The sequence below is a fragment of the Cupressus sempervirens genome, chromosome 5 (genome assembly GCF_028749045.1).
Source record: "Cupressus sempervirens isolate cs-2001-9-10 chromosome 5, ASM2874904v1, whole genome shotgun sequence".
Classification (NCBI taxonomy): domain Eukaryota; kingdom Viridiplantae; phylum Streptophyta; class Pinopsida; order Cupressales; family Cupressaceae; genus Cupressus; species Cupressus sempervirens.
The window spans coordinates 463466967-463494798 of NC_143122.1; the positions used below are offsets into that span (position 1 = coordinate 463466967).

Genomic DNA, 27832 nt, shown 5'->3' on the forward strand with positions numbered 1-27832 from the left:
TAGCAAATATAACTTACAGCCTTTTTTATTATAATAGAAAAGGAACTAAAAAAACACTCCAGCCTTCTTTCGTCAACTTAATTCAGACACACAATCTGCATCCGAACTACACATCAAATCCAGATATTTCAAGTACATACAAGTTTGTTTTCATCAATAACTACTAAAAAATACAATTTCATTGATGAGCGACGCTAAAAATCTATTATCTGCAAATATCATTTTATGGACAATTAGTCAATCAAAATTGTGCTGCGGAGCTTTGTATTTTGAACCTATACTTCAATTCCGGCAGCCTGATGCCTTTTGAAACAAATCCAACTGCATGAAACTTCTTGAATTCAAAATGGCCTGCCTCCATTGACAAAGAATCGATAATTTTCATCATCAGTGTCATATTCTTCTTCGGAATCATACAAGTCATCGCTATCCGAAAGTGGTTCACGAATAAGGAAATGCTCGTCCCACAAAGCACACTTGCACGTTGCATTCTTGTTCTTCCACTCGGCCCCACAAACATAACAAAATTCAAAGCCACACCTGAAAAACCCAAATCAATTTGGTATCAAACACAAGTAGCCAAAAATTGAATAAACTCATCGAGTACTTTTATAAAGGATTCACCGGCAATAAGAACCTGATGGGAAAGCATTATTCAGACTCTGATATTTGAAAATTCACACAGAAAACAAAAATTACCTTCACAATTCATTTCAATCTGTTTATTTTTTTTATGTTTTTAGGCCTGTCTTTTTGTTAGATTTTAGTTAGGTCGCCTCAGATTTCTTTAATATTTCGAAAGTTTTCATAAATTATTTTATCTTTTAAATGTTAGTTCAAAATCTAGCCGGCCCGAGTTCTGGATTGCTAGGGTTCACGGCACTTAGTTTTTTTAATATTTGTTTTTTCAAAGCCAGATTTGTATCCAATAGCAACAGGAAGTGTATAAGGAAACCAAGATACTAAGGGTGCTGCTTGAAAACATAGCATTTTGTTTTCTTGGAGACTTTAATGGCAGCAGCCCCAAGCTGGTAAAAGTTTATCCAAATCAGTTTTGTCCATGGTATATCGTGTGCTGATGTTCGAATCCAATTACTCGTTTATGTGCACTATTTTGATTTTTTTATGCGGCAGATAAACAAGTGTTCCGTCTCTGCTAAGTTGGGTTTAAGCATAGATCTTACTTTACAATAGCATGTAGCAGTTAGACTAATAATATAACATTGAATTGCTCTATTGAAGTATCAAAAATATATGAAATTGACCTTCTACAGTGTAAGACAAGAAATTTGGACATATGCAAATTGTGATTTAAATGAAGAATGTAATGTGCAGCCTTCGGCTATAAGCCTGTTACAAACATCAACCTTCCACCTTAAGATGGTCTAAATGCTAAATTGCATCGAATCAGTAAACAAGTACATTTAAATATGTGCTGAGAAATTGCAGAAAGGAAATACGGTAATGGAAACATTACGATGTGTAGTTGCAGCTCACTCAGATGTATCAGACAAAGGGATGTTTGAACTTTGTATATTATCCAGCGCTTCTTTGCCCAGAGGGCTCAGCAATATGCAAATTATATGGCTATATGCTAAGGGCTATATCCAGTATTTCTGCCCCAGTAAAAGCATGTCCAAAGAAAAATTGTGAGCAACCATGAAAGTATAGTAGTGAAGATGAACAAAATCATTTAGAGTTTTCCATCTGACTGCAGAGTATTCATTGTTAATTTACCTCCAAAATATTTGGAGGTAGCAAAGGATGTAATAAAATACATAAGACACTATTATAACATGTTTGAAGCCCGTCTATACTAGTTTTAGATCAGATGTGTTTTCACCCGATGATAAAAATAGACTCACCTATGTAGTTTTAAAATTTATAGGCATGAATGGCAATTTAATAAATTGGTCATTTAAGTCTATAATGTATTGTACATCCAAGGAAGATGACAATGGTCACTAACATCTATACAAAGTAATAGTGAAAATTTAGGAATCATGCATATAAAAGAACTGCCTGCACAAAAAAAGTTAAATAATTTGCTCACAAAAAGCAATAAACAGTACCTGCAAGTCACATGATTGCAACCTTCAGCCAGTTCAATCATGTGTTTACATTTTATACACCGTTTCCACCTGTTGTCTGTTGCAAGCAAATGCAGCTTAGCATCTATACCATGTAATTGTGGAATACGTTTTTGATAGTCCTGACATGACATATTCTGGTGCCAAGGAACCCGACACTCTACACAGAAAAATCGGTGACATTTCAGACATTTGGTGTGCATTAAAGGATCTGAAGATGAGCAAGCTTTTGGCAAACTATTTATGGCTGTTTTAGTCATCAACGCCGAACAATCTGAATATGGACAATATACTTTGTCTGATTCTGGAATAGCTGCCTCCTCCAATCGCTTTGCTAAAACCTCAGTCCACTTAACTGATAAGAATGTCTTACAGCCATCTATAGTCAGCCTAGTATGACAGCCTTCATGGGGGCACTCTGGTATACAACCATGTTGCAATTTAACCTCTACATGTTGAGCCATACAAGAAATGCAGTATCTATGGTGACAAGTCATCACTTCATACATCTGACCCAGCTCAATATCCTCCAAGCAGATGCTGCAGTTTTCCTTGCATGTTTGCTCCCTCCTATTATAACATTGATCTTTCCTGCTTAACTGACTGTCAATAGCCTCCCTAGCTAATGTCAATGCAAATTTATTGTCTGTTCTTGTGAGGAGGACCATTAACATTTTATCCAATTTATCAAGCTGATGCTGAACATCTTGCAAACATTTGGAAATTTTACGTTGTCTGACACTCCAAAATCCTAAAACCTGCAACATAGAATTAATATGTTCTTAGAGCAATATACGCCATTAACCCAATATTGCAATATCTATTTTAACAAGAACATGTCATGAGTTGTCTCAACTGTACAGTAACATTCTTCTATACGAAACCAGTTAACCAGACAATCAAAATAAACTATTAAAGAAATACTCAGAACATACATTATAATTTATAACAGAAGAATAGCGCCAAAGAACAATAAAAATTATATTAATGTCCAAAATGACCAAGAACCGATCAATGGCCCTGGAACATACAACTCTAGCAAAGTACTTAAACAAAAAAATTCCATGATTCAAATCTAGCAAATAAGGAAAAGAAAAGCAGAGCAATGAAATGGACCAGTGAGCATAAACCTGACCCATGTCAAAAGGTTCACCAAATATAAACTATCAAAGATGAATTTTGTGAACATCATGCAATTTTACAAAATTGTTTAGATTTATGTAATATTTGTTCATACGAATGCACAAGGTACCTTCAGTATGTTGAGTTTTTGTTGCCAATGAAAAATTTGTGACGTGTGAATTTTTTTCTGCCCACCGCCATCACTTTGCCATTGTGCTGGCAACACCCAATGATAGCAAGGAAATATGGCAGAAAGCTGCTTTCCCTTTTTATTTTAAAGAGGGGTAAACGCTTTGACCTGGAGCTATGAACCAGTGAGGCCACAAACGGGGGACCTCATCCCCATGAGATTTGAACCTTGATGGCAAGGATCACAACACAACAACTTAACCATCACAACATGCCACTACTGGCTAGAAAGCTGCTTTCCCTTGTTTCAAGATTCTGAAGTCATTATTCATGTCAAGTTTCTGGAAATACCTTTCATGGCCACCATGAATTCTTTTTAAACAGATCCAAGCCCACGGCATTTATTTATCAATTTATCAAATAATTTAATATATATTTGCCATAGGCCCCTGGTTATTTAGTTCTTTTTTCTTAGAATTATAATATGGCAATTTAATATATAGCAATTAGCAATGTGGAGATTGATTAAAAGAAACCACACAATCTTACTATAGAGCCTTTTATTTTCTTCCACTGGAGAGACTAGACTCTGCCTCAATGTACAGACACTGCAAGATCCTTTCTGAAGCGCACTGTTCAAGTTCCTTCAAGGTCAATGTCGAGTTCTGATTTGTCAGATTGCAAGGCGCTACTTATGGTAAAGAGGTGATTTTCAAAGCCAGTGGCAGTAAGTGCAAGGGCAATGGCATTGGCACTGGTAGTCCAGACAGTCCAGTCCCTGGAAACCTATCTCAGCGTGACTTCGCCCTCTGAAACCAAACATTTTTGGAATGAATGGAGCTGTCCCTTCCAGCTACACTCACGAGGAAGAGCGCTTGCTTTGGAGGATGCAAAGAGGTAACTGAAAAGGGTTTGAAATGAGTGAGGTGTCCTTTAAATCCGGATGTACTGAGGAGACCCTAGGTTTTTACACCAATGCACCAAAAGAGTTTTAGCTGGTGTCCCTGGAAGAATATAGAAGATGCAACAGGAAGTTCAAGGGGAGCAAGTAGGTGTTTTCACAGTGAGTGTGCTGTATGCAAGCGCTACCATGAAAGCATTCAATGATGGACCAATGAGCACAAAATGGATTGAGCCCCTCACAGAAGAACTAACGGTAAATCTGGAGAAAGAGATTGAAGAAGGCAGAGCAGAAAATGAAAAGGATTTTGTGGAGATGGGCTTGACAGGAAGATTTAAGGGTTTTTGGCCCACCCTTGCAGAGCTGCTCCAATGGATTTCTGAGCAAAGAATTCCCACTGTGGAGGGGGGTATCTCCATATCTACCCTGGAGCCCAAGGGTTTTTTGCAGTGTTTGAAAATGAGCAAGATGGGAAGAATTTTGTATGAATCTCCCTAGAGCTTGGAGAAAAAGCACATGCTGCTACTGAAGCCTTGGTATCTGGCCTTCAACCAAGCAACCAAATCCTTCAACGAATGTCCTTTGTGGGTAAGATTACCTAACCTTCTCTTACAGATTATGTTTGCATCCTATTTTCATTCTTCAAGCAATTGGGATCCCAATTCCTGGAGGTGGATGAGGGATCCCACAAGTTCTTTCATACTTATGCCTGAGTTCTTCTGCAACACTGATTCACCACCCCCCCCCACCACCCCCCCCCCCCACTCCTCCCAACATTGCTTGATCATAAAAATTGGTATCAGAACGAAGTTCCTCAGAAGAAGTCTTACAACTCGAGAATAGTCCTAACAGATACAAACAGTTTGCAAAGTAACTTAAATAGCACTTGAAGATTTGGACAGAGCAAATGAAGGAAAGCGAAGATTAAAATTAAAGCTTAAGGATGCACAAGGTACACCAAGAAATTTAAAGATTAGATCGTTATTTCAAGGATAAAGAGGAAAGAGCTAGCTGAACATATCAAAGATAATGAATCAGATATGGTTGCAAAACTTCAAATGGAGAATCAGTCACTTACGCATGAATTTGAAGTCACATCACTTCAGAATCAGATGAACAAAGAAATTTAAGGAAAATCACAACAATTGAAACTTAAGAGATCTGAAAAGTAAGACAAATGAATGCAAAGGTTAAAAGTTTAAACACTCACCTTGTAAGGTAAAATCTGAAGTTGAAGATTCAAAGACTAAATATGAAGAACTTGAGAAGTATACTAATATTGTCAAGGGTGCGTTTGTCAAAACAAACTTGATAAGAAAATTGATGTAGCAGAAGCCTAAAGAAGATATGATAGATATTCGCTATCATGATGGCGAATGTTCTAAAAAGTCAGAAGAAAATCTGTTCAAGGAAAGATGTTTTGCATGCAACAAATATGGACATATGAAGAAAGATTGCGAAGGTAACACCAATACTAAACCTTTTACTGGATATTGATTCAATTGTTGGCTTTGTGGACATAAACCACATGAATGCAAGCTAGATCTAATCGGCAAACTAATGGAAGAGCAAATGAAAGATCAAATGCAAAAGCAAGAAGATCTTTGGGAAACAACAATGTTATATCTACCGGTGTTACATTTACAAGTGCAACAACCTTGGATATATTGCTAGAGATCGCAGATTGCTAGTGAATCAGATGGACCAAGGTATGGAATCTTTGTTCTTACATGTTATAAATGTATTAATCTAGGGCACAAAACTAGATATTGCAGGATTCAATGAATTCATGAACAATATGAGAACACCTAATATCAGAAGCAATGGAAGAAGGAACAACAATGCTGTAGTCAGACTAGTTATGAGAACATAAACACAATATTTGTGAAAGACAACAATAATAGAAATGGACAAGTTAGGAAGGAAAAATAACATAATGTTGCAGTAGAAAAGGGAGAACCAGTGCCCAACACTGAACCCTTTTCATCAACCTAATTGGCTACCATAGCCTTTGGGGGAGCGCAACAATCAGAAAATGTCAAGATCCCGAAATTGCAGTATTAAACTATGTGAGCTTAGTGTGAGGTATATCAGACTTGAGAGATGTTGTATTTGTGTTCGCAAATGTTTGTAAGATGGTATGTGAGATCACTGAAAGTTTGAGCATGTTCTATCAGTTTATCTACTTTAGAGCAATGCAACCTAACGTGTTTATGGTAGTCTATCTGTGGAATGATTTAATGGCTAAAATCATTTGATTTCTCACCATTTGAGTTGTCAGAGCCTACAGAACGATTGAAAAAGGAGAATTAGCAATTGAGCAAAAAATTAGAATCTTTTACAACAAACCCTACTTCTGTATCACAAAAAGGTATTTATCTGCACTGCAAGCTTTGTTTAGAAGCATTTATGAATTAATTAGAGTTTGGGAATCATGGAGATGCCACAAGTTTATGATGTCACTGAGAGACCAAGGTATCAATTTAAGAAACATTCACTTAAGTCTATAGAGGATGACCCTAAGTGTGTGTTTTCGCAAACCCTCAACGGAGTCATACACATATAAGACATTAAGGGAAACATTCATTGTAAATATGAAACTATTGGAGATTCTGATGTTTGGGAGGATTACGAACAGAGTTATAACAATGACAGATCGTTTAAGGTTGAATTCAAGCATTTAGAAAACCTAAATATTGTGCATGTAATAGATTTCAAGGAATTTGAAGAGTCAGAGTGGATTAAGATTGTTCTTAGCCATATCTATGACCAATTCTTATGGCTTGGAGACCGAAGTGTAAAAATCACCAAGGAATTAATTCACTTAGTAACAGGGCCTGATAATGCATTTATTCCTATGGTAACGAAGATGGTTAAGATTGTTCTTAGCTGTAACAAACACTGGATCTAAGTGAGATAGCATGGCAGACATTAGACAACATGATGTAAGGGTTATTGCTAAGAATCTTGGCTATAAGATACACTATATTAGCAACTTAAATTCAGTTACTGCAGGTGTGATGCAAACGGCATATAGGATGGTTATTGAGAAGGAACACTTTGATATATGTGAGATTCATAGACAGCTATTACTTAAGAATATTAGAAGGATTAAGCATGACAAATCACAGACCTTCAGATTTGGATCTCTAATATTACATATACTCTTTCACATTACTCACAGATTTCCTAATGTGCATCCAAGAGCATCGAGAGAGGACATTCCTACAGAAGCCTTAATCACTAAGGATTATAGAATGCAACATAGAAAGGACATTGATAGTGATTTATTTGGTATATTTAAAGGATTTCCGAGAGAAATGAAACAAAGGGTAAGAGTTCCAAAGCATATTGTTGACAAGTATGCAGACACAATATGTTTCATGGTTGAAACAGATTATACAAGCATGGAAGCAGTTGAGCCTAGATTGAAATGGATACATCCAATGGGATATGAGATAGAGTATGAGATGATTGAACAATAAGCATAAGTGATCTTAGCATCACCTAAGGATCCTAGCATTGAAAGATGGGGCACTTATAAAGAGAAGTTTAGTCATATGAAAGAAGAACTCTACAAAGGATCTAGGAAGAGAAAAGTAGAGAAATTTGTTCAGAAAATTGTTGAGAAAGAAGGAATATCAAAGAAGCAGTGGACAACACTGAGAAGGGACAGCGGAGATGTTACAAAAGCACAGATAGGTGGAACAAGCACTGATAATGTTTTAGAAGATAGGGCAGAGGATGTGCAACCACAAGAGGTACCTTATATACCAATTGTTGTGATCGCTGAGACTGAGGTCACAATAACACGTCAGAGAGCTACAAGGAAATCAACCAGAATTACTCCACCAGTAAAAGCAAAGAAGCCTGATGAGCCTACTCCAGCGAATTCAACAAGGCAAACATCTAAGGCACAAGGATCTAGTCCTGAGAAGGCAAGGGTCACCAAACCCAATGCAGCGGAGAAGATGAGAAAAAGAAATGGAAGCCAGACATGAAGAAAATTATGAGCAGAATAGAGAAAGAAGCTAAGATAGATTAATAAGAAAAAAATTATGTGAGGTATGAGGAAATTGATCAGAAATTGCTTGAAGATTCTGTCAAAAGATACTTATTGAATCTCAAGAGAAACTTGCTAAAACTTAAGAGTAGCATGCCTGATGATTTGTATGATAAGCTTGATGTGAGGAGGTATTTAGCCTTAGAGGAAGATCATAGGATTAGGGAAAAAACACTTCACAATTTATGCACATTAGTTACTGCGGATGAAATCAAGGATATATTGGGAAAAGCAAGAAGTAAAATGAGAACAAAAATGAGGATTGTGAACATAATGGCAGGTTTATATGAAGAGATATTTGATGAAACAGAGAAAGCTATTGCGAAGGCACTTGATGAGAAAGACTATAAGAGTGTTTCCGAACCTAAACCTGTGGGAATAACTATCAGAGAGCAGACAGTGAATCCAATTGAGGAATCGAAGGATGTAAACCAGTTCTTCAGTTCAGAACAGCAACCAGATTCCTTTGTCATAGGCGTACCTATCACTCTTGATCCATCACAAAAAGAGAAAGAAAAGGAAAAGCAAGATTTTATGGGAAATTTCATCTCTAACGACGAAATACACGATATAATGCTTGAAGCTACAAATAAGGTTGAAGAGATCAGTGGTGAAGAAAAAGAGCAGGAGAAGAAAAAGAAAGAAGATGTTACGACTGAAGAAATCAAAAAGGTGATCAATGAAGGTAAACCTTCATTCATCACAATTGATATTGTTGAGCAGAGTGACACTCCATCAGTCACTCAATCAAAACAAGTTACAATGAGCCATGTTCTTCCTATCGATAAGGATAGCATTGATGTGATTCAGAGGTTGAGATAAGAAAAGTTGAATGCAAAACAGAGAGACCTACTTCATCTGGGATGGCGACATTGATGGCAAGTGAATTGAGCAAAGTCATTGCCACTATGGATAAAGATGATGATTTAGAATCATATGATGAGGATGTATTAATGTAGATTTTAATAATGGCATTTGCTAAAGCTAAGGAAAAATCTGAGAAGGAAACAGAGAGGAAAGCAAGAGCTCTTAACAGAGCTTTGGAGAGGTTGAACAAAGCATTGCCAATTCTGCTAACCTTCAAATGTAATGACACTGTAGATAACTTGGACTTAGTGCTTAATGATTTTGATGCACACTTTTCATCATTGGAGCAGTGTGCCAAGGCAAAAGCAGATAAGGATTATATTGTAAAGAAGTTTACAAGAGTATTAAGGACATAAACGCTTGCATTGATGAAAAGAAGCAGTTGTTCGTGTAAAGTCTACTAGGCATGTACAAGATAAAGATAAATGTACTAAGGAGGAAGAAGATGACTACATAAGTTTTTGGAGTTTCAATGCAAACTGTTACAGAATTTGGTAAATTTGTGAGTAAGGCATTGGATAAGATAAGTGTGTTATAGTGAGAAAAGGGCAGAGTCATACCAAGATTTTCCATTTTGTAAAGTTTATTAACAACCACATTGGAGATAATGTAGAAGATTTGGATCTATTGGAGTCCTCTAAGCAGTCTTATGCACTATTTAGACCTATAGACCTACAAGCAACTGAAATCGGAGCCTGTGCACTTTGTGGTGAGATTCAGGTGGCAGAGAACCTAATGAAATTGTGGGATACTGATTTTGCAGCCCTCAAGGAAAATTTTGCAGATGTACTAAGTTTTGTATAACATCAAGTATTATTTTTATTGGACAATTTTGCTATGTACATAACATCTTTTATTCTCACCTTTGCCATTGATTTAAAGGGGGAGTAGTACAACGAGAGTGAAAAATAAAGAATCTTATAGTACTGTAAAGATAAATCTTTTGGATAAATTTTTAATTTGGCATTGGCACTTAAGTCATTTTCCCCAAGTGTTGCCATCAATGCCAAAGGGGGAGACTTTTGACAATTGATCAGTTGTGGGGACTCAGATATTGCCATTGATGGCAACTAAGTCAGATGGTATGATGGCTCAATCCAATAGTCAATTTTGGCAATATTTGCAAATGAAAAACGCCTAAGTATTATGCAAGAAAACAGGGAACAGCCAAATCGTTTTTGTCAGCGAGCATAGCATTGGAATCAGTAATGGCAACAGTTTTGGATAATGGTAGTATGAGGTTCATATATTCTTTAGACATGTCTTCCTATGATCAGATAGTGTTTGGCACATATTTTGGATTGAGGATATGATGACTGACAGTGATTGCAGTATTCAAAATCAGCTTTGGTGATCGGGCAAACTGGCCTAAGGAATTGAATTGTTTTTCCAATTCCATTGCTTGGCATTGTAGGGACGACATCCTAGATGTTAACCCTTGGATGGCATTGATTAATATTTATTTTTGGATATTGTGCCACACATTTTTGGAAATTTTGGCAAGCCGGCTGGGAAATCAATTGAGAATGGTAGAGAGTGATGTTAGATTTTGCATACAAGCAAGGTGTGATGCATGTTGATGTCATGTGATGATGTTATGATGCTATATTGATGGTCAGATGCGAGCGTTGATGATAGATCAAAGTAGATGCAACCTATATTGCAGACTAATCAAGCATTGTGATGTCAGAAGTCATTTTTGGTATTGTAACTATTACCTTTTGTATGTGGACAATGAGTCCTCATTGAGCAGTAAGCTCTTATTGTAATATAACTCCTAGTAGGGTTGAGGCTTCTAACAAAGACTAATGTACTAAATATATGTAATGACTCCTACTAGGGTCAAAAAATCCTAACAAAGCATTTCATATTAGTACATGGTTGCGGATACCATCCCCACCGGAGTTTTCTCTTGGCCTGGGTTTCCTCGAAAACAAATCATGATGTTATGAATTCCTTATTGCTTTGTCATTTACTTTCATACATTATAATTTGTGGTTTTATGTGGTTATGTTTTTTAGTTATTAATTGGTGCAAAAGTGTTGCAATACTGATTTGCCTCGTCCTCCTCAGAATTGCTTGATCGGTTGATCCTAACAGCCAAACCTTTAACAAGGTCATCTTCAACTCGTTCCTTATGTGTCACTAGGTTTTGTTTACTCATGCCTCTGTTAGAACCCTCTAAACATAGAAAAGTCCCAAGTACAACATTCCCACACTTGAAACAAGTACTTTTGTACGCTCTATATTGACACTGATCAGGTTCTTCTTTAATTACTAACTTCTCTTTTGCTTTTGTCAACAACTTGTTCATCCCTTCCCCTAGGGTTGCTTTGTTTTTCTTCTCAACTTATTTTCTGCCTTCGAGGCAAAAATATCTTCAAGCCTAAAGTAATCATCTAGTTCATGAATCCAATCTATCCAATTATCAAGATGTAAAGAACTCAAAAATTTTGAGACATCCATTCTATGACTCTTACCCATTTGTGCCATATCTCTCAACAATCTCTCTTCTTTTGCAGGGATTTCAACTTCTACATTTTCAAAAATCTTCAACGGCTTTGTCATTTGCACCTTTTGTCTCAAGATTACTCCTAATCTTAGTCAAAGCATTATAAATCTCTCCCCTCAACTCATTTCTAAACTCCTCCATCATTTGCTCCAGCCTTGTAGAGTTCATCCTTCTAGGCAGGATCCTTGCAAATCTCAAAAAGAACTTCCTCAACTTCAGCGATCTGACTACTAAGTGTTGATTGCCTAACTCAATCTTGCAATTTCCCAACAATCCTGCAATCTACCTCTAGTCCACAATTTGTAAGACCTTTTAAACCAACAACTAGACCACCAACCAATCAAACAACTCCCTTTTCATATTTCCCTTGTGTAACGCTCTGTAATTGTACGTCAAACCTCAACTCTATCACCCTACAACTAAGAATTTTTTTAGTATTCACAATCTCAGGCACGCATTGCTCAGTCCTATTATGCATAATTAGCAAAAAATTCTCTCCCTAACCATTTTTCGCAAGTCCTTCATTGATGTATGTCAAATACCTAGTTTTGCCACCCACAAACAACAAATTCACAACTTCACAAGCTTAGGAGCTTATCTGCAATCACAAGACTCACAACTTTTTCTCTAGTACCACCTGACGTAGTCAAGGTAGGAGATTTCCCAACAAGAGATTTCCAACATTGTAGCTAGAGACAACAAAATGGAAATCATAGTACCAAGATAGTGATTCAACACCAACAAAGGAAAACAACAGAATCCATTTAATTGGCCTGCAACATGCAGATTACAATTTTACCAACAAACATGCCTCGTTACTAAGGACATTAGCCATATTCCTGATCATTCCTGCTTCTACTTCGTGACTCCCCATGTCTTCCCCCACTACTAAACAAGAACTACAACTCTACTAATATACAAGACCACCAATCCTTACAATAATGAAGAAGTATTGCAACATATAGGTCAAGACCCAAATCCATAAGAACTTCATCAAATAAGGTTAATACACTGTGTGATTGCACATCGAGGTTCACCACAACAAATAATGTGTCACTGTTCATGACTGACCATGAAACGTCATCACATATTAGCCGAGAACAATGTGTCACCGTTCATCATTGATAATGAAACATCATCACAAGACAAATCTATCCACCCTAGTTGTTAGAACAGGAAGAACAATATAAGACCAGACCAATCTTAAGATAACTTCATAAGGAAAGAACAGATCAAGCTGAGAAGCTAGACATAGAATAACCATGATGGCTAGAACACACCATAAGGATCCCATAAGATAATGAACCACCTAGAACGATCACCACCCAAAATACTGAAACTAACAAACAAGAACAAGAATAGAAAGGAAGTATTTTTGATAGATGCAAGATTGTCAACTGCCCAATGATGCTTCTGCATTAATTGATTGTCAGATATATTCGCTGGATGAAGTTATTGTGGATGCATCTTTGTTGGACTCATTTAGTCCAAATGACAAGCTACTTGTTGATGGTAAGTGTGTCTTGTGTGGTCAAATGGCATAATTATAAGCTTAAATTCATTATTACATGCACATTGATATATTCATTGATAGTATTAATGTATTGGTTGTAATTTGAACATCTTTCAATTCATCATAGTGATCCATACATCATAACATAATCTATTTAACTCCTAATCATATACATCATTTGTAAAAACAAAGGTTTAAACCATTAAATACTCAAACTATTAAAATACATGAGCACCTAAATTTCCAATTTTTTCATCCAGGCAACTTGATAAAGGATTGCCCCTAATGAGAGAGAAAATGTTGAGCTCTTTATAAGCAAGAAAATGTTGCCACCTCCTTGTAGACATATATTACAACCCCTAATCAGGGTGGCAAGATAACACAAGAAAACAAATACTTACTGGTGTTTATTAGGAGGGTAGAAACTGCAGCTCAACAGAAAGGAGAAATAAGTGCAAAAACAACTTGAACTGTAACTCCTTTTAACCAGTGATTGAATCCCTATCTGACATGAAGAAAATGAAGTCATACAACCACCACAGCTCTGTTGAGCATTAAAAATGACTCCAGATAGATCATAGCAAGGATCAACTTGTTCAAATAATTGAGGTTTAGTAAAACTCAACAAAACCCTCTTATTAAGTCCCACCAAATGGAGATAATGTTACAAATACTTGAAGCACTTGTCAAGGCCCAAAACTGCTGCTCCGCATTTCTAGAACTCTTCTTATTTTCAGAGCTAGGTATTTGTACTCAAAAAGTTAAAACAGGGGTTCATCAACAAACTAAGGGTTAAAGACCAATTGATAAGAGTGGATAGTCTCTCCTACACTTTGGACTTGGCTAGGCCTATCAGGCTGCTCCCAAATGTATGTTAAATAGGGTTTCTAAACAAATAGAATGTAGCATGATTGCAACAATCAGCAGATATACCCGATGTACAGTTGACCCTATATCTGTCACTCGCTAGAAGATGAGACCTCTTATAAAGCTGATAAAACATCTTGAGACATGCACCTATAGATGACAGCAGTATTGTAATCTCTTCACATGATTTCATTTGACATTACACACACAATGGCAAGGCGCAAACAGGCATGACATGATCCTATAGAAATTTGAAAATTATAGGTTTTCTTAAGATCACTCCCTAGTTTGTAATACTGAATCGTAAATGTATGAATCCTAGTCTATTCCTACTTCTAACATGATCCATAGCCTACTCCCCTGGGCCAAAAAGTCATCAATGACAATGAGAGAGGAGATCCATGTAATAAAACACAAATAGAACTAAATCGCATTAACATAAAAATCAAATATCACATGCTACAAAATGGACACGATAATCCATCCCAGAGCTAGATTGCACTCGCGTAAATAATCAAATATTAGTCTATAGAACGGACATACTTAACAATCCATCTCAGAATGCAATGACCTATATGCAACAAAGGAATGATCATTACAAAGCATCTGTATTGCATTTGATGTTGCCACACATAAATCCAAACCTCATTGCATTCATGCTAGTGAATGTCATAAGACAAATACATAACCATGATTACAATATTCTCCAAAATCATTATAAACTGCCATGGAGGCATGCATTTACATGACAATGTGCTTTATAAATGCTTCCTATGATTTACAAGATATGCTAAAATACTTGCAGACAAAACATTCAACACTTGATGTCCTAGAACCTCCTATAGACATTTCTAGACCAGACAAATGGCTCAACCATCATCTTAAGGAATGAAAAACTTGCACCTATATCATTTAGGTTTTCACACCCTAATCCATACATGAGAATCCATTCAAATCCAAATATTTCAAATTAACCTACCACATTCATGTTGACTTATATGACTTATGACTACAAGTTGGAATAGGAACCATCATGATCTCAAATTTCAACCACTACATTAATGGTTGTATGGTTGACTTCTTTTTCAACACTAGAATTACATGTGAATCCATATCTTTCAGATAAATAGTTGTTTCCAAGCAAACAAAATTATTTGGATAGTTGTGGAGACAAATGTGATCATTAATGGTACTCTGAGTGTTGATATGTGGTGAATGATCAGTAATGTACTGCCTGTTTTATCGGTAATTTTGGGCCGACATGTTGTAATTAATTATAACCCTAAAGCAGCAAAAATCTTGTATAAAAAAGGTTGTGTTAGGGATTTCATAAGGTGTGATGCCATAATTGCTTCTTGCAGCGGTATTGAGTTGTAAGGGATTACGGATTGTAATCAAGTTGTAACCACTGGATAGTAATAATATTGGACTCGTTTGGTGGAAGTAGCCCAGGGATTGGGTGGACCACGTTAAATCTTGGTGTCTTGTGTTCTCTTCTTTGCGATTTATTATTTTCTGATATTGGTTATATTTGCATGTAAATGTTATTTATGTCCGTGGTTAAACTTAACAAGTGGTGTCAGAGCCAAGTTATTTTTTCAGCTATTCTCTCCGAGAAAGTCCCACGATTGAGTGGGAGTCTCACAATTGAGTGGGAGCGATACCAAACGAGGATAAGCTAAAGGTTGAGAAGTTTAATGGGTAGAACTTTCAGTTATGGAAAATGCAAATGGAGGACTATCTTTATCGGAAGGATTTATGGAAGCCATTGGAAGGAAAAACCAAGAAACAGGGAACTACAACAGAAGAGGATTGGGAAATTTTAAACAAAAAGGCACTTGGAAGCATAAGATTATGCTTGGCACCATCGATGACATTTAACATTACAAAAGCGAAGACAACAGAAGAGTTGATGCAAACCCTAGCGAAATTGTATGGAAAGCCCTCCACTTTAAATAAGGTATTTCTCATGAAGCGTTTGTTTAATATGAAGATGGCAGAAGGTGGATTTGTTGCAAATAATTTAAATGATTTTAATATTATTACTAATCAGTTATCTTTTGTGAATGTCAATTTTGATGAAGAAATTAGGGCTCTCTTGATTTTGTGTTCTTTGCCGGAAAGTTGGAATGGCTTGGTAATGGTTGTGAATAATTTTGTTTTTGGATCTAATACCCTAAAATTTGATTATGTGATTGGTGTTATTCTGAGTGAGGAAACTCGTAGGCAAAACCTCAAGTGGATCTACATCAGGAAGTGCTTTAAATGCACAAAGCTGAGGCAGAATGACTGAGAGAAAGTAATTCCTGAAATCATGGGAAATCAAGAGGAAAGTCAAAGGGAAAGAGGTCTCAATCCAGAGCACAGAGAGATTGCCAGTATTGTAGGAAACCAGGGCATAAGAAGAAAGATTGTTGGACTCGAAAGAACAATGAAGGAGATAAACCAAAAGGGAACAAAGAGGAAAATGTGGTAAGTAACAAATCCGGAGAGGATGCTTTGCTTCTTTCTTTAAAAAGTGTTAATTACTCTTGGGTTTTAGATTCTGGGGCTTTATTTCATGCTACACCTCATAGAGGTTATTTTATTGATTATGTTCAAGGGGATTTTGGGCTTGCTTATTTAGGGGATAATGAACCCTGTCAGATTGTTAGAAAGGTAAATGTTAAGATTAAATTGCAAAATGGGAATCATTGGCTAATACATGAGATAAGACATGTTTCAAGGTTGAGTAGGAATTTAATTTCAGCAGGGCAACTCAATGATAATGGTTGTGTAGTTACTTTTAATGATAAAAAGTTGTAAGGTTTCAAAAGGATCCCTTGTAGTAGCAAAAAGTGTGAAAGTAGGCACTTTATATCTTTGTACAGGTCATATTGTTCCTTATACTTTAATTATTTTAGAGAAAAATGAATGTTCAGGAACAGTTGTTGAAGTTGAGCAGGGAGAACAAACAATTGTCGTAGATTCAGATACAACACTATGGCACAACAGACTTGGGCACATGAGTGAGAAAGGCATGAAATTACTTCATTCAAAGAAAGATTTACTAGGTCTAAAATGTGTCAATATGGATTTCTGTGAAAGTTGTGTGTATAAAAAACAAAAGAGAGTGAGTTTTGTGAAGAGTGAGTTTTGTGAGTGGGAAGGAAAAGAAAAATGAGAAATTAGAGCTTGTGCATACAAATGTATGGGGACCAGCTCAGGTAACTTCCCTTGGTGGCTCTCATTATTACGTTGCATTCATTGATGATGCAACTAGAAAAGTATGGGTTTATTTCTATAGACAAAAATCTAATGTATTTCAAACTTTTAAGAAATGGAAATGCTTGGTTAAAAATGAGACTAATAAGATATTAAAATGTCTCAAATCTAATAATGGTGGTGAGTATTGCAGCAAAGAAGTTGAAGATTATTGCTTCACTAATGCTATTCGCAAATTGAAAACCGTTCCAAGGACTCCACAGGAAAATGGAGTGGTTGAACACATGAACGGGACAATAATGGAGCATGCAAGGAACATGAGGTTGCAAGTTGGGTTGCCCTTAAAAATGTGGGTGGAGACTGTCAATACGGTTGTATATTTCATTAATAAAGGTCCCTCTACTCCTTTGGGTTGTGGTATTCCAGAAGAAGCATGGACTAGTAAGAAGGTGAGTTATTCTTTTCTCAAAACTTTGACTTGTGAAGCATTTTCACATATAGATCAAGTTGTAAATTGACTTCTATTCGCACTATTTTAAGTATTTATTTTAAGAGGTTGGATGATGACAACTACATTATTTTATGTTTATATGTTGATAATATGCTTGTAGTTGGGTCTAACATGGAACATGTTAAGGGGCTAAAACAACAGTTAGCACATTAATTTGCTATGAAGGATTTGGGGGCAGCAAAACAAATCCTTGGTATCAAAATTTGCAGAGATAAAAAGAACAAAAAATTGACATTATCTCAGGCTAATTATATTGAGAAGGTGTTGCAACGTTTCTCTATGGACAATACAAAAGCTATCAGCACACCTTTACCTGATCATTTGAAGTTGACTAAGGAGATGTGTCCAAAGACACAAGAAGAGGATAAGACATCTAAGGTAGCTTATGCTTTAGTTGTAGGAAGCTTGATGTATGCTATGGTATGTACAAGGCTAGATATTGTACATGCAATAGGAGTTGTTAGCAGGTATACAAGTCATTCCAAAATTGAGCATTGGAATGCAGTCAAATGGATTCTCAAATATTTGAGAGGAACATCCAGTAAGTGTTTACACTTTCGGGGCTCTACTATTGACTTACAAGGCTATGTTGACTCAAGCTTGGCAGAGAATATTGATACCAGGCAGAGTACTACAGGTTATGTATTTACTATTAGTGAGGCAGCAGTGAGTTGGGTTTCTCGATTACAGAAGGTGAATGATTTATCTACTACAAAGGCAAAATATGTTGATGCTACAGAGGCAGCCAAGTAGATGATATGGCTCCAGTTCTTCTTGGAAGAAATGGGACACCCACTGAGGGATAATTATTTGTTTACAAATAGCCAAAGTGTCATTCATCTTGCGAAAAATTCTGCTCTGCATTCAAAGGCAAAACACATCCAATTGCGGTACCATTTCATTCGATCAGTTTTCGATGATGGACAGTTAAAGCTGGACACGATACATACAGATGACAATCTAGCAGATATGTTTACAAAGATAGTGACAAGGGAGAAGCTGAACTCCTCTTCAACTTTGGTTGGTCTTCTCAATTGAACAAGATAAAAGAATGGTTGAGTCCAAGGTGGTTCGATCCAATGGGAGCCCCATGTGGTAGCAGTATTGCTACAGGATCAGTCTCGAAGTGGGAGGTTGTTGTTTAGCGCAAAACCTGATCAGTCCCCAAGTGGGAGATTGTTGATATGTGGTGAGTGATTAGGAATGCACTATACACTTTGCATAATTCTTTGGATTGATCATAACCCTAAAGCGGCAAATATCTTGTATAAAAAAGGCTTAGGGTTAGGGATTTCATAAGGTGTGATGCCATAATTGCTTCTTGCGGCAGTATTGAAATGTAAGGGATTACGGATTGTAATCACTGGGTAGTAATAATATTGGACTCGTTGTTTGGTGGACGTAGCCCAAGGATTGAGTGAACCATGTTAAATCTTGGTGCCTTGTGTTCTCTTCTTTGCGATTTATTATTTTCTAATATTTGGTTATACTTGCATGTAATTATTATTTCTGTCTGTGGTTAATCCTAACACGGAGTCGTGTCAAAATGTAGCTGGAGGTAACAATACAAATGCAAGGGTTTCAAGGTTTCAAGGATCACATGTACCTCATGAGCCACACCACTGTCAAGGATTTGGGTTAGAGATAGGGATGGCAAGGAATTCATCTCTATAGGCATGCACATAAGAACACATTTGAAACTTGCAATTTTAATTATGTATTACAATCTGAGACATCGAGAATCAAGAGACTTGGAGTACCTCCCACATAGTACAGAATTAAGGACAAGACACATGCGAACCAACAATCACGATAAGATAGTGCAGTGAAAAGTGTCAAGGATTAGGTTTGAAGATACTTCCTACATTGTCCCATATTAGAAGTTTTCCAACATCAACTCCAAAAAGTGTTTAGAGGAATATGTCAAAAGATACCAAACGTGGATATCAAGGAAAAGAAACCCAAGCAAGGGGATGGCCGAAACTACAACCCTATTAACTTTGTGTAAAAAAGAAGAAAGACAGAGTTTAGATCAAAAGCTTGCAAGTTGGAGAAAGTTTGAACTGGGAAACCTCAAAAAAGATGAGGGAAAAGAGCGGGAATTGGTATGGAAGCAAAGAAAAGTCTGATATTCTAATTAGGGACCAAGGAAAATGTCGAAAGATAGCAAACATGGATATCAAGGAAAAGACACCCAAGCAGGGGAATGGCCAAAACTACAACCCTAATAACTTTGTGTAAAAAAAGGAGAAAGTCAGAGTTTAGATCGAAAGCTTGCAACTAGGACAAAGTTTGATCATGGAAACCTCAACAAAGGTGAGAGAAAAAAGCGAGAGTTGGGATGGAAACAAGGAAAAGTCTGATATCCTAATAGGGACAAAGGAAGAAGGTCCATGAGTTGGAAGGAGAGGCATGCCAAGAAGGGAAAATCCAAAAATAAGCCAGGAAGGGAAGCTCTAAAACTCAGACATGCAACACATAACCTCCACACATAGAACACTTTTGGGATTTTTGCAACTTCTAACACATGTAGCCACATGCAAGGTGACAAGGAAGAACACTTAAGCAAGTCTTGGAACAAGGGAGACCCATCAGATATTATCTCAAATTGGTTAATGTGATGAGCAAAATGGGGCCTAATGACAAAGGAACTAGGACTTGAGCAAAATTCGGCATTGTCAAATTGAGTCTCAACACAGCTCACCCTAGGATTTTACAGGGCATCTCCAATTGTCCTAACAACAGTCGTTAAGTTGCACTATGATATGATACTTCCACGAGAAGTAACTATTATGGACTTCCAACTACAAAAATTGCAGAATACAATTTGGATTATATACTCATTGTACGAATAATGATAAGGCAAAGAGGGTGAAGTGTTAGTTGCTATACCATGGTTAATGCCTCGTTTAAAAGGAGAGGAACCAAAGATGAGGTATTAGTGGAGATTGTGCTGGGCCAAAAAAACTACACTATGAAATTAAGAAAGGCAAGCATGGAGTGACTATCACAGGATTGCAGATGTAAATAGAATTGTGGAACAAAAGAATCTTGAACCAACAGGTTGATGGGCTTGGTCAAACAATAAACAGAAAACAATGCAATTAAACCAGAGTTCAACAACATCCATGCAAACTCAAAGACAATTCCTACAAAAGAAATTGTGCAGATGAATATGTTGTACATGGTTCAAATCAATTTCAAAAAAGTTGCCTAAGAAGGTTAAAAAGGCTGGAGCACTCCATGGACTCGTTTCACTCAGAAACATTTAAGTCATAGCACATTAAGTTGAGACATTCTGTACCTGTGCATATCTTCTCACTTGCAAGGCTTGCTTCCCATCATGCATCCTTTACAAGTGCTGAAAACTGCTTTCTCTGTTTCTAGTCCTTGCATCACACTCCACTTGCTAAGTAGAAGAAAATTACAGTCCAAATATAAATTCCTGTGATGCCAACGAGAATTTGTGGTGTACTCTCTTGCCACCAAACATGAGTATCAACAGGCTTTGCACCATAATACATATTCTAAGTAGAAGAAGATTCAAAACATCCATACCTGTGATGTCACAGATTAATCATGGAATCTCTACTTTTGCCATTAGTGAATTCTGCACTACAAAAGATTCCAGTAAATAATGTAGGTGTGAAAAGTACATGGTAGGGCAAAGGAATCTTGCACCAACAGGTTGATGAACTTGGTTTAACAAACAACAGAGAACAATGTGATTAACACTAGAGTTCAATAACATCCATGCAAACTCAAAGACAACTTCTACAAAAGATATTGTGCAGGTGAATATATTGTACTTGGTTCAAATAAATTTCAAAAAAGTCACCTAAGAAGGTAACAAAAAGGCTGGAGCATTCTATGACATGGTTAAGTCACCACACATTAAGTTGAGACATTCTGTACCTATGCATATCTTCTCCCTTGCAAGGCTTGCTTCCCATCATGCACCCTTTACGAGTGTGAAAACCTACCTTCTCTGTTTCTAGTCCTTGCTCACACTCCCAGTCAAAATATACATGTGTACTCTCTACGGTGTACTCTCTAGCCACCAAAAAAGAGTATCAATAGACCTTGCACTATATCAATTTGCTAAGTAAAAGAAGATTCAAAATATCCATAGCTGTGATGTCAGAGATTAATCATGGAATCTAATTTTGTCAATAGTGAATGCTATGCTACAACAGACTCTAGGAAGTAATGTAGGTGTGAAAAACACATAGTGGGACAGAAGAATCTCGCACCCACAGGTTGATGGACTTAGTCAAACAAACAGAGAAAAATGATATTAATACCAGAGTTCAACAGCGTTCATGCAAACTCAAAGACAACTCCTACAAAAGAAATTGTGCAGATGAATATGTTGTACTTGGTAGAAATCAATTTCAAAAAAGTCGCCTAAGAAGTAAGAAAAAGGCTGGAGCATCCCATGGACTTGGTTCACTTATAACCATTGAAGTCACAGCACATTAGATTGAAATATTCTGTACCGATGCATATCTTTCCCCTTGCAAGGCTTGCTTCCCATCATGCACCCTTCAGAAGTGTTGAAACATACATTTTCTGTTTCAAGTCCTTCCATCACACTCCACTTGCTAAGTAGAAGAAAATTACAGTCAAAACATACATACCTGTGATACCAGAGAGAACTCATGGTGTACTCTCTTGCCATCAAACATGAGCAAGTATCAATAGACCTTGCATCATATTCCAGTTGCTAAGTCAAAGAAGATTCAAAACATCCATACCTGTGATGTCACAGATTGATCATGGAATCTACTTATGTCAATTGTGAATGCTATACTGCAAAAGGTTCCAGAAAGTAATAGATGCCATCTTCCTCTTATTTTTTGACTACAGTCTTGGATTTTCATTATTAATCTTGCAATTATTAACATTAAACACGTTACACTACAATTGTTGGTTATACTGATGGACATTCCATTTTCTGAGTAGTAAAAAATTGCAATCAAGAGATCAATGCTTGTGAATACCACAGATAACAAATAGAATCCGCTTTTGTCAATGCTAGACAAAGAAGCAAAAATCTGGGAAAATGCCCAATTAATCACAATTAATCTTCAACCAGCCATCTCAGCAACATTTTTCCTGTATAAATCTGGAAATGTGATTTTTGCAGCCAACAATGTTCAACATTCTGTTCCCAGATCAATCAAATTAATGACTCCTGAAAATCAGAAAAATTTGCAAATAAATAGTGGAACCCGAAAATGATGCAATTTCCTTTTCAAATTTGGTGAAATTAATTTGTAAGCATGCACTGTAAAAATGTCAAATGAGAGATTATTCTCTTTGATACAGAGTCGGTTTCATTGAGGCAAATCTTTTCTGATTTGAGATAGCCAATGCTAAACAGAACAGGGAAATATCCAATGCTTGAATATGCAAGGAATCTTAGACGTAAGGAGTCTCTTTGTCATATTACCAACATTATTTTCACTGGAACTTATTGTAGCATTCCAAGCCCTCCTAGTGTAATTTGATTGTACTCCTGATGTAATTTGTTACTCCAAGGCATATTCATGAGGTTGAAAAGCAAAGATACAAGCAGTGAATAATGTAGCATAAATGTAAAGACAAACATGCCTTGTGGTCTTCATAGGTGATGACTTGTATCCCATGTTGGTGTTTGACTTGGATATGACCTGGAAAATAATCATTACAATAATACATTTTATAACTAAAAAACCCAACAGCTGTTGTCGGAAACTTGAGTAGTTGCCCTCCAAAAATAGTAGAACTCGTTATTTTTTCTAATTGCAATTAGAAAAATAAGCAATGCCAGACTCACATCTTCCCAACTCCAAAAATTATGGGTAACGTATATGAGGATTTATCTGCAGTATACATACTCTGTACTTAGCTTATTAGTTAATATATTGACTTTGTACAACTGTCACTGCTAATTATTTTTACACTATGAAATAAACTTTGTGCAATGCAATGTAATCAGTGTTACAAAATTAAAAGAATCTATTTTTGCCATTTAATGGGTTACACTCTCTATTTAATTTTCTCTCTACAGCTCTACGCTATGGAAATGCCCTCAAATTATAAAAGGATAATTTTTTTGACTCTCTTTCTAGATTTTTATATTTGTTTGTATTTTTAAAGCTGATTTCTTCCCCATTTAAAAAAAAAAAATCTTATACTTTTGGTCTGTCGATGTTTCCCCAAATGATGTTTGCTGCTAAGACAATACTAAGCCAAAATTCCTTTGAATACAACATTGCACTTTCAACGTTAGTCTTGCATTTTTCAGTATTTACCACCAAACTCTACCTAGAATTTTTATTTGGTGATTAAACTTACAGATATTCAAATTACATTATTTTTTTATAAAGTATTCTGAAATGCAGTACCTTATTGGTAATTCTAATCTGAAAAGAAAAGAAAACCGAAATACTCTACTCGGGGAATTATAACAGGCTTGCAAATCCAACGCTTTGAAACCATTTCCGTCAAGTTATCAGAAAAACAAAATACTCTAAAAACCGAAATAATCTTCTTGGGGAATTATACCAGGCTTGCAAATCCAACGCTTTGAAACCATTTCCATCAAGTTATCAGAAAAACAAAGTACTCTAACTGATGAAAGACACCAGGCTTGCAATCCACAAAATAGTTGGGCAATCTACATTAGTTATCTGTTAAGCTCACATTAAGCCATGTCAGCAAACTATTTTTTCATTGTGGGACTAAATAGCAAGTGCCAAAGATACATATTTCTTTATAGCTACAAGTTTTGAAAGTCGCACCTAATAATTTTTTTAAGAAATGGTCTATTGATGTTCAATAAGCTCACAACTCTACTAGACACCATCAACTATTGGATCTTCTCCATACCTACCATTTTAATTCCCACAATTCTTATTCCCTTGCATGTTGTAAGTACATTTTTTTGATTGGTTAAAATTTCTTTCATGCAAATCAATGTACATAATGAAAGTTGACAAAATTTATTTCACGCAAGTCATTCCCTTAAATTTGGCTGCAAAGACTCCTTGTAAAGTGTTTTTACACACTACCTCTGTTTCTAAATCGCTCCTCTTAAGTATCCTACATGTTTTTCAAATGAGATGCTAATCACATTCTTGGTCAGTATGAAATTCGCCCAAAAATTTAATAACAATGTCTGTATTTTCCACCTTTTCACATACAACTGCCAACTTCTCTATACTAAGTTCGACCCTTGTGAATTGTTCTGTAACAAAATATTCCTCAGAGATAATCATCTCTAATGTCCCCCCTTGGGATGATCCCTAATCTTGCCATAGAATCACAAGTGCAATTAAAAACAAAGAACATAATATAGCTAGAATTATACCTTTGCCAATAAAGAATCTTTGTCAAGATAAATCTGGTCGTGTTAGACAATATTTGCACTATAATTTATAAGATCAATTATTTATATTTAGGATTAGGGATCCACCAATAATTATAAGCTCATATACGACAATAATCATCTTATTCTATTCAGGTAAATCGTGCAATAGACTTGAACTTTACGAATCAAGCCATCAAGGGTTTAATTCCCCCCAGTTGGTCATACAAGGGTTTGGAAAGGAAGACAGAAAAGATACCCAGTTACGTTCAGCCAAATTAAGCCCAAGGGCACACAGTATCTATCCCTTATCCCACAAGTAGCAAAAAGAAAATTCCACATTGATGATTCCATCCCTTGGGGAAGCCTAATTAATTCGAGAGGATCCCATTTTCTTTACAATAAACTAGCCGTACATTGCATACACCTTCAATTGGATCTTATCTTAAGTGAAAAAAACCTCTAGTTTTAGATTTTTGTGAATATAAGCGTTGTCCCCAGTCATGGCAACTAAGCTTGCGCTATCCAATAAGAGCAGATTACCATAGAAATAAAAATAAACAAATTTTCTTAAGAAGGGTGGACAATACAAGGCGACTTACTTGCTTATGAACCTGCACACTATCCCCGAAAGCAATGACATTTCGTATGCCCAAAGAATGGACAGATTTGAGACCTTCAGTTAAAGCCATGTACTCCGCAGCCGCCCTGTTCAAGCCAGTCCCAAGAGGCTTCGCCACTTGAAATACCAATCTATCATCCTGGTCATAAATGGCGATTCCCGCTCCCCCAAAAACTTCCCATTGATCATTTCCTAAACGCTCGCAACTGATCAATCCTTTGAAATAGAGTTTAAATTCCTTCTCATCGTGTGCAACCTCGAAGGGCTCCTCATACTCATCACCCATGTCCTCCCACTGGTCATCCGCCATTTCCCGAATACTTCGAGCGAACTGGGCATCATGGTTCCTAATATGCATTTCTTGCGATAAGCGGCGCATTTCCGCCTCTGCCTTCTCATGATCGGCGAGTTCCTGCTGAAATTTCTCTAACTCAAGCACCTGCATTTGCAATAAGACTTTCATATCATCCTCTTTGTCGCCACCAGAAGCCTCTGCTTTATTTTTGGAATCCGCGGCCATCGAATTAGTGGAATTTCCTGGTTGAGAAGTAATCATGGATACAGCGAGCACCTCCTGCAACTGCAAATTGAAGGCCAATTCGAGGTCGCTGTATGCAGACTGAGCTGCATTTAATTCCATTTGTTGAAGAGTAACGGTGTCTGCATCCAAATTCGACATGTCTCCGCTGAAAACTTGAAAATTTCTTAATTAGAATGGCCTCAATTCTACCCTTCACGGCCAAATTATAGAAACGGAACTCCTCGCCCTCGCTAAAACTTGCCTCCTAAGCCTCCCTAATCGGACCCAATAGAGGTATTTGAAATAAATAAACGGTACCGAATCGGACCTGGCCTTTCCTCCGTCCTATCGCTAAATCACAACTCTGCGTTTATAACCCGGGCTTTTGATCCCCCTATTTATTTATTTTTAAATTAATTTACGCGTTAGTTTCTTCTTCTTTTCGTCAACGACCAATGGTATAATCATCCTCTCCTTGGAAAAAGATGAAGGGACCCATCATGTTGAGGTTGATTAAGAGGAAAGAGCATTCCCCTAGCTTTTTCTCATTTGTATGCTCTCTTAGATATGTCAACATGTTGTTCATTTTCTCCATTTTTATAAATAAAAATATAATTTCACAATTGTTTACTTTTTTAAAGTATGAATAGTCTCTTCTATATTAATAAAATATTAAAGTTACATGTTTACAAAAATGGGGTTAGTGGATACAAGATCATCACGTGAGAGTACACACAGCACTAAGGTCGGATAAACTCTAAACTATTCACCAAAAAAAATAGTAGAAGCAACCTCAGGTTATTAGAGCATTGTCAACCAAGGGAGGAGGATCTTGGCAATCATTAGAACCTCATACATCAATGGGGTGGTAATATCTCTCATTTTCTATTATTATATACTTAGTTGTTAAAGTTCTATATGACTCTCCTATAGATATGTTAGCCCTTATTTGATATTCAAAATGCAATATTTTGATTTGTTGAGTAATTGATTATATCAAGTTGTAACAATTTCCTACTTGCAATGATGATGTGAGGTTGTCCCTGGTCCTTACATATCAGTCTCATGATGGGTAGGTGCTCCCATGCCCATATCTACAAAACATAAATCTCTTCTGCCATGCTCTTCCTCTCTTTGTACACGATCTCGTGCATCTCATGGAACATATGGGCTAGCATACACTAACCCCAATCAAAGTGTGTTGGTTGCTTCAGCATCCACTACAACATCCTACCCCATCCGTACTCTAGGCCATGTTGACCTTTTTCAGGAATCAAGTAACAACCAAGGAATGTCCTTAGCACAACTGTCAATCTATGCAAAGGCGTGTATACATGCACTAACTCCTCCTAGGGGATAGCTCTGGCCATGATGATCTCATTCTGGAAGATCACCCTCAGTGTCAATGTACTAGGTCATGGTTATGTGTCATACTCAATCTGGGGTCTGTAGAATGGGATCCAAAGAATCATGAATATGTCCTTAAGGGTTATTGTCATCTCTCTGAGGGGCAAGTGAAAAGTGTTTGTTTCTGAATGGAAACTCTCTCCCAAAGTT

At 36.7% G+C, this 27832-nt stretch overlaps 1 protein-coding gene across 1 annotated transcript; it reads right to left on the reverse strand.

Annotated features, from left to right (window-relative positions):
• LOC149556775 (E3 ubiquitin-protein ligase RSL1-like) lies at positions 1–26647 on the reverse strand. Its single transcript, XM_089831300.1, has 3 exons — positions 25736–26647; positions 2073–2848; positions 1–540 (listed from the first exon to the last, which is right to left on the reverse strand). The coding sequence occupies exons 1-3, from the start codon at positions 26432–26434 to the stop codon at positions 342–344; spliced, it is 1674 nt and encodes a 557-aa protein (XP_089687426.1). The 5' UTR covers positions 26435–26647; the 3' UTR covers positions 1–341.
• Between the last annotated feature and the right edge of the window lie 1185 nt (positions 26648–27832).